Here is a 13,132-nt window from a genome sequence, read left to right as displayed (position 1 = left end):
AGGGTTTCTCCATGGGCTCCCCATGGACTCTTTTTAGGAGCAAGTCCTTTGCACGACTCAACCCCTAATGCAGCACCAAGTGCTGGGCTGGGAGCCCTGAGGCCTGGATTTGGAGCCCAGCTCTGGCCTCCACAGCGTGGAGGATTGGGCTAAGAGGAAGGGACCATGTTTCCTGTCACCTCCCCCTCATTTGGTTAGGATGCAGTTTTCACAGTAAGTCTATAAATGTGTTTTTACAAATGAAGAGGTTAAGACAAAGAGAGTTAAGTCACTTGTCCAAGGGCACATAGCCAGTTCATCACAGAGGTGCAGCTATCGTGAAAAGTGACATTGTCAAAGTGCTTTCTTTGGGCTGGGCCTTTCATACACTGCTCTTATGGTGATTCCCTTCCACAAATGAAGAAACTGGGGCTCCAGAAGGTTAACCAACCCTTGTCCAGGATTACACAGCGGGCCAGTGGAGGAGGCAGGGCCCGCTTGTTAGATGCCGTTAACCATTAACCTCTGCTGACTCCCTGGGACATCACAGGTGACGTGCACCCCAGCCCGCTCTTTCCACTCCACCACCCTGCCTCCCTCCAGAGTCCGTTCCCCTTGTTCTCCTCTGTGCTCTCCCATATCTGGAGGCAGGGCTCTGCCCAAACCTATGGAAGGGCTGGACCACAGATCCACAGAGCCACCAGTGCCTCTCCTCTCTTTTCTTTCTTCCACCTCAACCACATCTCCTCCTCATCACAGTCACAACTTGGAGAAGGGGAAAGAATAAAGGCTGAGGGAGGGCCGGGGAGAGCCAGGCTGACTGGAAACACAGTCAATTAAGAGACTGTTGATGATGCCAGAGGGGCTGCAGGTGCACAGTCAGGGGGTGGGGATGGGCTGTCAGGGCCCTAAGTGTCACCCTGGCAACCATGGCAGGGAGAGGAGGAGGGCACGCTGCCCAGGTGCCTGCTGAGGGACAAGGTCGGGAGGCAGCAGGGCTCTGGATGTTCCAGCTTTGCTTGGCAGATAAGGGGGTGGAGGGATCAAGTGAGGCCTGGGAGAGGCCAAACAGTGGAGGACAAGGCAGAGGCAGAAGTCTTGGTCCCATTCCTAGGGCTGGGTCTGCCTGCCTGTAGGGCCAGGCACATACAGCGGCTGCAGGTGGCGGTGCCCCAGAAGCCAGCTGAGGCAGGAGGTGGGCACTGTGGGGGAAGGGATGGTTCTGAAAGCAGGGGCAAGTCTGGGGGTCAGGGAGGGTTGCCGTAGAGGCTGCAGCCAGGGTCAGAAGCAGGAAGAAAGCAGCAAGAATGCTCTGTTTTGGAGAATCCTGGAGACTGTGTCCATGTCTCTGGGATTCTGTGTGCTCAGAGACAATCATAGTCCCAAACATTCTCTCCCTTTGTCCTTGTAAGCTCAGAATCTGAACTACATTTCCCAGGCTGCCTTTCACGTTGAAGGAGCCCAAAACTCAGTTGTTAGAGCATGTGTCACAGGTTTTGTTTGGGTGCATTATGGTCACTGTGTCCAAAATAATTGCCACCCTGGGTCCAGCAATAATGCAGGAAATCCGGTTTGGTTTTCTTAGGGGAATTCTAGCATATTTCCTTATTACCTGCACATCCCCTTGGTGAATATAACATTGCAGGGCTTAGTGCTGCCCTCAAGGCTCTTACAATCTAATATGACTTGCTAATACCGAAATGGGAAAGGTTGGAATTTGGATGGATGGTCTTGCAGAGGGAGGCCAGATATTTTTGAGGGAGAAAAGGCTGCCCAGTAGGATGGGGAGGAGGTTGATGGAGAAGGAGTTGCCAAGACAAGAACAAGATCATGGCAGGGGCTTCTAGGCTGGCTAAGCAGGAGGTGGGAAGGAAGAAGTGGGAAGGTGAGGCTGAAGGAGCAGAGGGAGTTGAGCTGACTCCCTGTTCCTTTCTGGGGACCCTCACCACATCCTTGTGACACTCTTCTCTTCCCCACTGCCAATCTCTCTGCAGTTTTCAGGGAACCCTACACCGTCCGGGTGGAGGATCAAAGGTCAATGCGTGGCAACGTGGCCGTCTTCAAGTGCCTCATCCCCTCTTCAGTGCAGGAATATGTTAGCGTTGTATCTTGGGAGAAAGACACAGTCTCCATCATCCCAGGTAAGAAGCGTCCCGGGGCTGCGGCAGACAGGAGTGCTCCCTCTGTGGGGACTGGATAAAGTAGAGATGCCTGAGCTGGTTGTTGAGCTCAATAAGATCTTGAGATTGGCTCTGGGGAGTGATTTGTTATTGTTCTGGTGATGCTTTGGCAAAATAAAAAAGTGCCTTTGGTCTTGGTCTGGCACGTCTCTGTGTGGGGTGTTGAAGACCCACACACTGGTGGTCTTGACTGGGTGTGTGAGGGTCCCATCAGACACTGAGTGCAGTGGAAGCCCCATCCTTTCTGACTGCTGGGGCTTTGCTTGACCCAGCCCTGAGGGATGGGAGGCAAGGCTGGAAGCACCTTCCCCGCGAAAGGTGGCGAGGGGAGGATGGAGGAGAGGCAGGTCTGTGGTCTGTGTTCCTGTGTCGTGTGACTAAAGCAGTGAGCACTGCCTCCTTGGAGGACCTGACTTCAGGAAGCATGTGTATGGGGACTTTCCTTCTTTCCTTCTTGCATGAGTTGGCTAAAGACTCCATTGGAATTCTAGCTGGCCTTGCATTGAGGCTGATGTTGGGAAATTGGGTTCATACCATGTTGTGGGTTCATCTCATTACAGCTGCCGTGATTGCGAGTCCCTCATTATTGGCTCCTTTTACCTCTCTGGGGTTGTGTCTCCCACAGGAAAACAGGTATAGAAGCCCCAAGAGAGGACCTCGGGTCCTTAAAATACCTCTAGGCCTCCATTTACAAAACTGTGGTATTTTTCCACCACCCATTTCTTCATCTCCACACATTGCAGGGGTTCTGCTGCATTTTCTTCCTTTCTCCACCAAGGACCTTTGTTTCCCTTGCTATAAATTGGAGCAACTTGACCAGGTGATCTCTGAGTTCCCTTTCAGCATTAAGGTCCCATAACTGATGGTTTGAAAAGATTCTTGTTCCTCAAGGTTGATGATTTAGTTGGGGAAGATAAGACTTCTATTCATGGAACCTTTAAAGCAGGGATTCTTAAGCCTGCTACCCATTTAATTCCCCGAGGAGCTCCTTTAGAAACACCAATGCTTAGCCCCAAATCAACTGAATTAGACTCTCCCAGGAGAAGAGCCTGGGCATCCACCTTTTCAGTGCTCGCTAGGGGGTTCTGATGTGTACCTAGGACAAGAACCATGCTCTGGCGTGTTGACAGCTAATGCGGCAGGAGACTTTCTTTGAGACATTAATTTGCCTTTTATGCTCAGTACTTTTTCCTTCTCTCAGTTCCAAGCAGATGGTCAGGCCATTATATCTCCTGACTTCAGAGCTTGTAGCAGGATGGGAATTCGAAGCTCCTGGAAGACAGCTGCTCCTCCTGTCTTTTGTAAAACCATAGGCTAATAGCAAAGGTTAGGAAGGGTGTTTTGTCTGGGGAAGAGAGCCTCTGAGGGCAAGGAACAAAGAGGAGATGAAAGGATGCCAGGGATAGGGATGGTGCTGAAGGCTGCTCCATGGATGCAGCCAGAAGAGTTGGACCCCGCAGGGGTGGCTGTGTGGGGTCCTGCAGGGTCTGGGACTAAGGCCAGGGTTCTTGTGTTCAAATGAGTCATGAGGTACACAGCCCAAGAGCCAAAGCAATCATTCAGGCAGGGACCATGGGCTGGTGAGGACCAGAGGTACCCCGGACCTTGGCATACCCTGGGAGAAGCCCCAATAATGTTGGGGACAATCTCCTGCCTATCTAGCAGAGTCAGATTTAAGGTGATTTAAAGAACATAGAGAAATGTGGTATTTCTTATATACTTAAGTTTATAGACTAAGCATTACATCCATTAAGAGATAACAATTATTGCATTAAAATTTGGGGGGTGCTTACTATATCCCAGGTACAGGGTTCAGAAACTTTCATACAGGATCTCTTTTTATCATCACAAAAAGTCTGTAAATGTGTTTTCCCCTCTCCACTTTATAGAAGAGGAAACTGAGGCTCAAAGAAGTAAAGTACCTTCTGAATCACACTGAGCAGAGGGTGGGGCTGGAACCAGAGTCTGTTTTTTCAACCTGTGTGCTTAACCCCACACAGACGTGCCTCCCCCACCATATAAATGTATCCAATAAAGTGTTACTCTGGCTACAGTGGAGGCTTTAAATGTGTGCTGTAGGCAGTGAGGCCTTTGGCTTTAGGAATGGGGACAAACTGATGTAGGGATGGCTTCATGGAACCAAGTGCAGTGTTGTGATTAAGAGCCTAGAATCCAGGACCAGACTACCTGCATTTAAGACTCACTCTATTGCTTACTAGCTGGGCGAGTCGTTTACCCCCTCCATTTCCCCACCTGTAAAATGGACTCATAGGGTTCGAGTAAGAATGAAATGAATCAATACATGAACAATGTCTAGAACACTGCCCGACACTTGCTGAGCACAGGTTATAGCGATTATTAGGTGGAAGACAGCATTTGTGCTTGCTGTTTGCTGCAGTGGTGTGTGTTTCTGGTATGGAATGGTGTCTGTGTTCCCTACACGACTGCAGTTCCCACGGTCCAGAACTGGATTGTTCTCATCCACACATCCCCACTTTCTGCACTCAGGGTAAATAAAAGCTCACTAAATGATCAGTGAGTATATGAATGGATGGCTGGAAGAATTCTAGAGGAATCTGGGGAATGCCATGGACAGAGGCATGGAATAAGGACAGCAGGCTGGGCGTGGGGTGGGGAGAAGACCAGATCAGATAGGAGAGAAGGAAGGTTAACTGGTTCCTGTGCTTAGGAGCTGGAGGCAGGGAGCTTCCCCCAGGCGGCCTTTGTAGTTGGTGCTTCAGGGCTGTCTTTGATGTCAAGACTGGGCTGGTGGCCCCATAGGGCATAATTATCAGGAAAGTGGCCTTGATGCTAATCTGCAGGGCTGTGTTAAACTTTGGTTTTGCAGAACCCCTTTGTTTAGTTTGGCCTTGGAGAATTTTCCTCTCCTGCCCAGTCCTCCAGCCCCATCCATAATCATTCTAGATCATTCTACAGCTACATGTTAGATCCATGGCCAGTCTTCCCCAAGTGCAGAAATCCAACTGGCATGATCATGGAGGACTCCATGAGAGCCAGAGAGAGTGGAGTTTTGTCATGTCCAGGCTCTGTAGGTCCAGGACCAGAACTCGGGCCCACATGCCACATGCTTTAATTTTGGAAAATGCAAGTAGCTTGATTTTTTATAAAAATAGGATTTTTTTCCACTAACCATATTCACACTATGCCCAGTGTGTGTGCTGTGTGTGTGTGTGTGTGTGTGTGTGTGTGCATTTTGAGGTGGGGAGGCTGGATGGCACTTCGCATGGTAGGGGAAGATTACATGGCAAGTTGCCCTGAAGGTTAATGGAGGATGGAAGGATGGAAGAGCCAGGGATACTTCCCTCTGACACTTCAGGATCAGCTTCAGGAGCCAGAGGAACTGTGTTGACTTTGATTTCTGGATCTGCAGGGCTGGGCTCAGCTTCACAAACCACAAGTCCAGCAGGAGCTGGAACACAGAAGGAGGAGCAGGGAGACTGGTGTGGGCCCATCAGAGCCCCAGGAGGCATCCCCTTGGGGATGCAGGTGCCCTGGGAGGAGGGGGCCCTCATGTGGGTGCAGCCCCTGTGGATGGGAGCTGGCTCTCCCATGCCTCTTTCTGAGGCAGTCTGGGAAGAATTGAAGGCTTGGGACCAAAAACAATCTCCATGAATTGGGTGCTCACTCACAGGTTAGCCTTCCCAGCTATCCCTGGCTGTCCTGAAGCTGGAAAAGGAAACTCTCACCAGCTTCTTGGCTGTGCTTTGCCCAGGGCAGGGAGAGGCTGGAGAAACAGCCCAAAGTGCTACCCTTTAGCCACCTACTATACCCGCCTCCACTCCCTCAAGCGGGTCATCTTTCCATCCGCTGTTTAAAGACGTGTGTGTAAAGCATAGAGCCTCTCACTTTGTATCTGGCAGACTCCCACCCTTGCTTCTCTCTCCAGGGAACTGACCTGGTGTGAACTGGCTCTCCAAGGCTGGCAAGGTGGGGGTAAGAGGGCCAAGGGCTGTGCACAAACATAAATTAAAATTAACGCCTCCAGTGAAGCTGAGATGTGGTTTAATTTCCCATCTGCATGATCACCATTACAATACATGTTATTGGATATAAAGATAAATCCAGCCCTGTTCCTAATAGCTTTTAATTTCCACCAGACCTGATTATATCAATGTGGGCCCCTTTTGGGAGTCTCCCAGCATGCTCTTCCCCAGCATCCTGACTGGCTGTCTTGGTCCCAGTGGGGAGTTTGGGACACTGCTCAGATGCGGGCCAGATGTGTCTGCTGCTGCTCAGGAAGACAAGCCTGCATCAGCTCCTTTGTCCATGCAAATGGGGATACTGAGTTGTCACCATGCCTTGCCAGGCTGAAAGTGCTCTGAGGACACTGTTTATTGTGGGTAGGGAGACACAGGGGCAAGGACGCATCTGGCCAGAGGGGTCCTGTGACATGAGAAAAGGTCTCTTAGTGTCGTATAAGGGTTCCTATCAGGCAGTGCTTCCTCCCTGCAGCCCACCTTTGGCCAAGAGAGCAAAGTAAACTACCAGCCTCCCTAGAATAATGAACTCCAGAGTTCCAGGGTGCCAAATGGGTTTTCATAGCTCTCATTCAATTCAGCGATCTCTTCTGCCTGGGGTACAGTGGCCCCCTCCTCTCTCTGTTGATACCCTGCCCCTCTTTTGTCCCTTACACTTCGTCCACATGCCCTCTTCCACGAGGCCAGACATAGGCCTGCCGGGCAGACAGTACCACCCTGGTTCCATTCCTGGAGCCCTGCCTTCATTCTGTCTTGTGTCCTTGTCCGTTATTTCTATCTGTCTGCCGCAGGAGGGTGTACAACTGTATCTTTTTCATCTTTTTATCCCCAGAACCAGCATAGGACTGTCACAGAGGAATAATTATAATAATAACAAGATTAATGATAATACCTATCCTGTATGGAGACCTCTTTTGGGTTAGGCATTTTACATATATTATCTCTAATCCTCACAATAACCCTTTAAGAGAGATAATGTTTTTATGTTCTGTTTTTGTTTTTATTTTCTCATTTTATAAATGAGGATGTTGAGGCCCAGAGCAGTTAAGCACGTTACCCAAGGCCACACAGCTAATAAGAGATGTGGCCCGGATGTGAGCTGGTCTTCCAATTCCTCTACTTCCCGCCGCCTCTCCAGAGCAGACTGGGAATCATTAGGAATCGGGTGTCCTTAGATTTCCACATAGAAGGAGGGCCCATCTCTGTCTCCTGCACTCTCCTGGGAACAGAAATCTGCCACCAACCCTTGTGCTGACCTCTGGCTGTGTGTGCAGTGACCAGAGGCTTGGGCTCCTCTGAAGGGCAACAGATCTCCAGCTTAAAGACCAGTGAACAAAACAGCCATCCTAACAAGAAGGCTTTGTTGGGCACTGGCTCTGTTTTTGGCCCCGTGGGAGACACAAAGACTGTCCTAAACTGGGAATTTAGGATTCAGCTCATGTTGTCGGCTCTGATGGACAGGGATGGATAATCTCAATACAACAAACAAATGTGATCTTGGTTTGGCTTTGGAATGCAGATTCGATTTATTAATTACATTTCGCTCAGGCTGACATGAAGGTCACTTCTTTGGCTCCCACGAATCTACACCAACTTGAAGGGGAGATGGGCACAGAGAGGGGAAGTGGTGCCGGTGCTGGAAACCAGTTTGGGCCACATGTAGGCTATGAACATGTGGAATCACAGACTGTGAGAGCTGGAAAGTGCCCTGGAGACTGTGTCATTCAGCCTCTGCATTTATGGATAAAGAAACCGAGGCCTAGACCAATGCTCTCTCCTGCCATCTTCTCTCCTCTCCTGCTCACTCTCAGGGCACATGATTTTAACTACTCTTGGGGCACCTTTGTATTTCACTATAGATACCAGATATTTTTCCTCCTTTGTCTGTCTGAAGCCTACGCATCTTTCAAAGTCTGGTTCAAATACTACTTTTTCCATGATGTCTTTCCTCGATTTCTGCTAAGAATGGATTTAAAAGTCACCCAGATTAACCCACTCCAAGGGGCTCCTTTTCTGAACTCCCTCCAAACTTTATCGGTTCCTTGCTCAGGACACTAATCGTACTTTGTCCTGTAATTTTTTTTAAAAGTCTGTGTTATCCCCATTACAGGAATGTATAATAATCAGGGGCAGGATTCATATTTTATTCAGACCTGTCTTCTCTCCAGTGATTAATGGTGATGACAGAATGACAGTCTCTCCCCTACTGAACCGTCCTGTGGAATGGAGGACACTGGGAGGCCTGCCTAAGGTCCCGTGGAAAATTGGTGGCATTACCAGGGTCTAATCTTGGTGGTCCTTCACCTCCATAATGCCGAGTTGCTTCTGTGGGTTCCTCTTGTGATTCTCTGCTGTTCAGATAGAGAACTGGGGACCTAAGCTCTTAACTACTTACGAGTCTGGAGAAAAGTGGCTGGGATTGTCACCCTGCACTAGTGGGAAATAGATGATAGATCCGAGGCAATTCAACAAAAGGAGCTTGGACCCCTGCTGGGTGCCAGGCACAGTGCCAGGCCTTGCAGAGGAGTCCAGGTTGGCCATGATCTGTTCCTTTCCTGGCTTCTGTCTTGGGACTATAGTGTCTTCCCACAAAAAGGAGGATACCGCAGGACCATTCTTTCTGTTGATGGCCGCACAGTAAGGCATGCTGAAGGAGACAGGCCCTCAAGTCAGGCCCTGGAGTCTGTGACCAGGTCAAAAGGGCAGAGAGAGCACTTTGGGTGGAGGTGACAGTACAGGCACAGGCAAGTGGGCAATGAAAGGGTGGGGTGATCTGGCAATGTGGCTGGAGGGTAAGAAGAAGTGGTGAGAGACCTGAGAGGTCACTGGGCCATTTAACTCATGAAGGTACTGCCTAGATCTAGGGAAAAAGAATAAGGGACAACATAATAATAATGACTAATATTTATTGAGCACTTACTAAGTTGCCAGGCTGTGTTCTAAGCATTTGACATATTTAGCTTGTTTCACCTTCACAGCAATCTAAAGATAAGGGGACTTTTATTCCCGCATTTTACAAATGGGCAAGCTGAGGCACAAAGACGCTAAGTAAATTGCTTAAAGTTAGTAGGTGGTGGAGCCACAACTTAAACTTATGCATTCAGACTCCATCATCTGTGCTCCTAAGTGCTGCACTATATTATCTCCCAAAGAATTCACATACTATATATGTATACAATAATATATAATATATTATACATTATATATATTATATATTTTATATAATATATTATATATTTTATATAATATATATTATATTATTATATATATATTTTTTGAGATGGAATCTTGCTCTGTCACCCAGGTGATCTTGGTTCACTGCAACCTCCACCCCCCAGGTTCAAGTGATTCTCTTGTCTCAGCCTCCCGAGTACCTGGGATTACAGGCGCACACCATCACGCCCGGCTAATTTTTGTATTTTTAATAGAGACAGGATTTCACCATATTTTAAAACTCCTGCAAATCAACAAGAAAAAGACAATCCACAGAAAGTTGGGTAACAGTTATGAGCAAATAATTCACAGAAGATATAGTGGGATGTGGTGGAAAGAAGACAGGCTGTGGAGTCTGCTAGTCTTAATTGGTAACCTTGAGCAAGTTACTTCCAAAGCCTCAGTTTAATCATCTATAAAATGGGAATGATAAAACCTATTGCACATAGAATCCTTGAAATAAAAATTGGGCCTCTGAGGAGACTCAAATTCTTAGATGGGAAAGGAGTCACCTAAATGCATCAGAGAAATTGCCCATCTAGCTTCACGCAGTTGTCCAACCTTAGACCTCATCTCCCTCGCCCTGTCTTCTCCATCATCTGGCATCCTCACTCACCATCTGCGCTCCCCTTTCTGGGTGCTGGGCTAGAGATGGTAAGCTAGGGGCTGCAGCCACCCAAAGGGGTGGTGGTCCTGGAGTCACAGATGGAGAGTGAATCCACCTAACTATGATCTTGAGAAAGCTACAAAGGACTGTGCAAGATGGATCACCACCATTATGTTTTTATCTCAAATATTCCATGATAATAACTGAATACAATGACAGAAACAAAGTGCCTAGGATGTAGTATTAATCTCTAGATTCACTAGTACCTTGCAGGGTACCTGATAAACATTTTCTGTTGAGGGAAGGAATGGAGGTGCGGTTTTGTACCAACATAGTGAATAACTCCACAAACTGCGGGGTGTCTAATTTGCTCCAAGTGCTCAAGCCCTGGTTCAATAATAACTATTGTCTCTCAAACAATACAGTTTATAAAGTGCTTTCAGATGATGTCACTGGCTCCTCAAAATAGCTCCCATTACCTTGCCTATTTTACAGGTGAGGACACAGAGGCAGTGTGGCTTAGTGACTTGTGCAGGCAGAAGAGGAGTGAGAGGGGAGGCAATAGACATGTATGAGTCCATAAGTGTATGTAGGGCTCCGCGGCGGGCACCTGCATGTCATCTCATTTAATCATGCTTGGAACCCTTGGAGGGAAACATGCTACCCCCGTTCTTAGATGTAAAGAAAATGAGATTCAGAGAGGCTGAGCGATTTGCTCCAGGTCACACAGATTCCAAGTGGCAAGGCTTGGGCATGGACCAGAGCTTCTGTCCCCAAAGTCCAACTTTCTTCCTTGTAAAAGTGACTCCAGGCAGAGCGCTGTCCTAGGAACTCCCAGCAATTACTGTTTCCCTCATCAAGGCAGTTAGAGAGTGGAAAAGGCAGCTGGTCCTTAATTTGGCTGTTGTTTGTTTGTTGTTTGCTTTAGTGAGAAAGGAAGCCTCGGACTCAGACATCTTGTATTCTTCCTTGAAGTGTGGAGAAAATCCTACCTTCCAACGCTGTTAAGCATACGTTACAAGAAAGCACTCAGAGGCAGCAATGGAATTTTCTCCCTAAACTGAGATGATACTCATAGTGGCAAGAATGGTTTGTAGGAAAATAAGTGATCAGTTATTGAGCTCGTCTGTGATAAGTGCTTTTCTCCATCTTTTTATTTAAGCTTCACAGGTGCCCTATGTAGTCCGTATTATTATTATTCCCATTTTGCAGATGTGGGGCCTGAGGCACAGAGAGGTCAGCCTTCCCAAGGCCATACCCTGAGGAAATGACGAGGCAGAATCTGAGCCCAGGGCAGTTTGACTTCAGCTCTTGGAGATAACTTGGGCCACTTTTCCATCTGTGCCCTGCGGCCGGCATCACCTTCGGTTTGTATGATGCTCTCTGGTTTATAAAGCCCGTTCACCAGCATCATCTTATTGAATCCTCCCAAACACATCTGCGGGAGACACAGGTTTAACAGACTCATTTAACAGACAAGGAAATCAAGGCTTGGGGGCGCTGAGGGACCTGCTCAAGGTCACACAGCCAGGGAGGGATACACCAGAACTCTGGTTTTGATGCCTATGCCCCAGGAGCTCTCAAAGCACCCCCTCCCAGAGAACATGCCCGCAGCTCCCTAGAACTCCTTCCAATATCCCAGCAGGCGGGCTGCTCTGCGCTTGCATGCCAGTTGGTTGGTTCCAGAACCATCAGCCGCACTCCTCAGTCAAGCAGAAATGTCTCGTGTTCACAGGTGCCTCTGGCGGCGTGTGCATGTGTCATGTTTTGCTTTTCCATTTAGTTCATGGCAGGCGCTGCATTTCCAGAGCACCCCCTGGGTGAATTTCAGCAGATTTAAGACAATTGCAGGCAAACGCTCTGCCCCGGGATCACACCCTGGCGGTGGACACAGAGCAAGCAGCATTGTTTGGTTAAGTTGGCACCTCTGAAAGTTACCCTGAAATCAGAGCGGAATTCTTTATAGAAGGTTATCCTACACATAAATCATCATTAGACTACCTCATTTTTGTTTAATGCCTACCTAACTGTGCTGTAGTCTAAAAATGTGTGTTTAGTGAAGTCAAGGGTTGCAGGGAAATTATAGGGTTTTCAAAAACCCATTTGCTTTGCTGGTGTTCACATCAAAATCAATCTTGCCTTTAGTTCTCAATCTCATCGCAAACATGCAGTATTGCTTGCCGAATTCTGGCATTTAATGTAGGGTAGCATTTAGTCAGAAGAAGCCAACGGTGCTTACAGAATGGTAGAGCTATGTATAGATGGCACTTCCTGCCAAGCCTGTGATTTTGAACTCTGTTGTGTATCAATGAGAGCCAGAGCTGGTGGAGACGGTGCTGCGGTTCTGTGCGGAGGCCTGTGCTGGGTAACAGTGGGCAGGGTGGTCTGCGTCCGCGATGCCACAAGGCTCACTGCGTATGAGCACATAGTAGGCACCCAGGCAATGTTCGTCGAACGCCTAGAGGAAGGTTTAGCTGAGAAGGTGACTGATCCTCTAGATTAAGTTGTAAATGGGATGGGTGAGAAAGAAGGGCAGGTGCAGTTGTACCTGTTTCCGTGGTTGCTGGAAAAAAGCCACCATCTGCTCCTGTTCTGCTCTGAAGAAGTGGGGCTTGCTTGGAGTCTCTTTTGTGATGAAGTGAAGCTGTTTAGAGAAGCAAAATCCTGTGGGCTCTGGCCTCAGAGGGACCTGGGTTCCAACCCTGACTCCGCACCTAACTTGCCTTCTGACCCTGGCCAAGGTCTTAACCTTTCTGAGCTGCACTTTTTTCAGTTGTGAGGATTCAAAATCAGGTACTTTTATTTTCTGTATAGAGAAAGTACATTTCCATGTATATAATGTATTTTTCTATATAGATCTGTTTTCTACATACAGTTTCTCTATGCATAGGTTTTCAATTTTTCCTAGGGCTAGACAGACACATGTCCACAAGCTGCCCCAGCGTTAGTCATCTTTGCTGTGCGGCCTGGGTCTCTGTGAGGAATGAGAACATAGGTGTGATCGTAGGTGTGAGCATTTAGGAGGGCAGACACTGCTGCCCTTACACAGAGAGTCACAGGCTCATGCGGCCTTCGGGGCTAAGGGCCTGAGGGCTGGATGGGGAGGATCCAGATCCTCATGGTGGGACAGAGAGGCAGGGACGCCCTTAATGTTA

The 13,132-nt window shown here is 48.3% G+C and overlaps 1 protein-coding gene across 1 annotated transcript in view; it reads left to right on the top strand.

Annotated features, from left to right (window-relative positions):
• DSCAML1 (DS cell adhesion molecule like 1) overlaps positions 1–13,132 on the top strand; it is a 366,437-nt gene that overhangs the window by 18,397 nt on the left and 334,908 nt on the right. Inside the window, exon 3 of the mRNA XM_024254942.2 lies at positions 1,974–2,120. Within this exon, the coding sequence (XP_024110710.2) occupies positions 1,974–2,120 (147 nt within the window). The remainder of the gene's footprint in view (positions 1–1,973; positions 2,121–13,132) is intronic.

Source organism: Pongo abelii, chromosome 9 (genome assembly GCF_028885655.2).
Source record: "Pongo abelii isolate AG06213 chromosome 9, NHGRI_mPonAbe1-v2.0_pri, whole genome shotgun sequence".
NCBI classification, from domain to species: domain Eukaryota; kingdom Metazoa; phylum Chordata; class Mammalia; order Primates; family Hominidae; genus Pongo; species Pongo abelii.
Note: the sequence above shows the minus strand (reverse complement) of the source record. Positions and strands in the feature narration are given on the sequence as shown.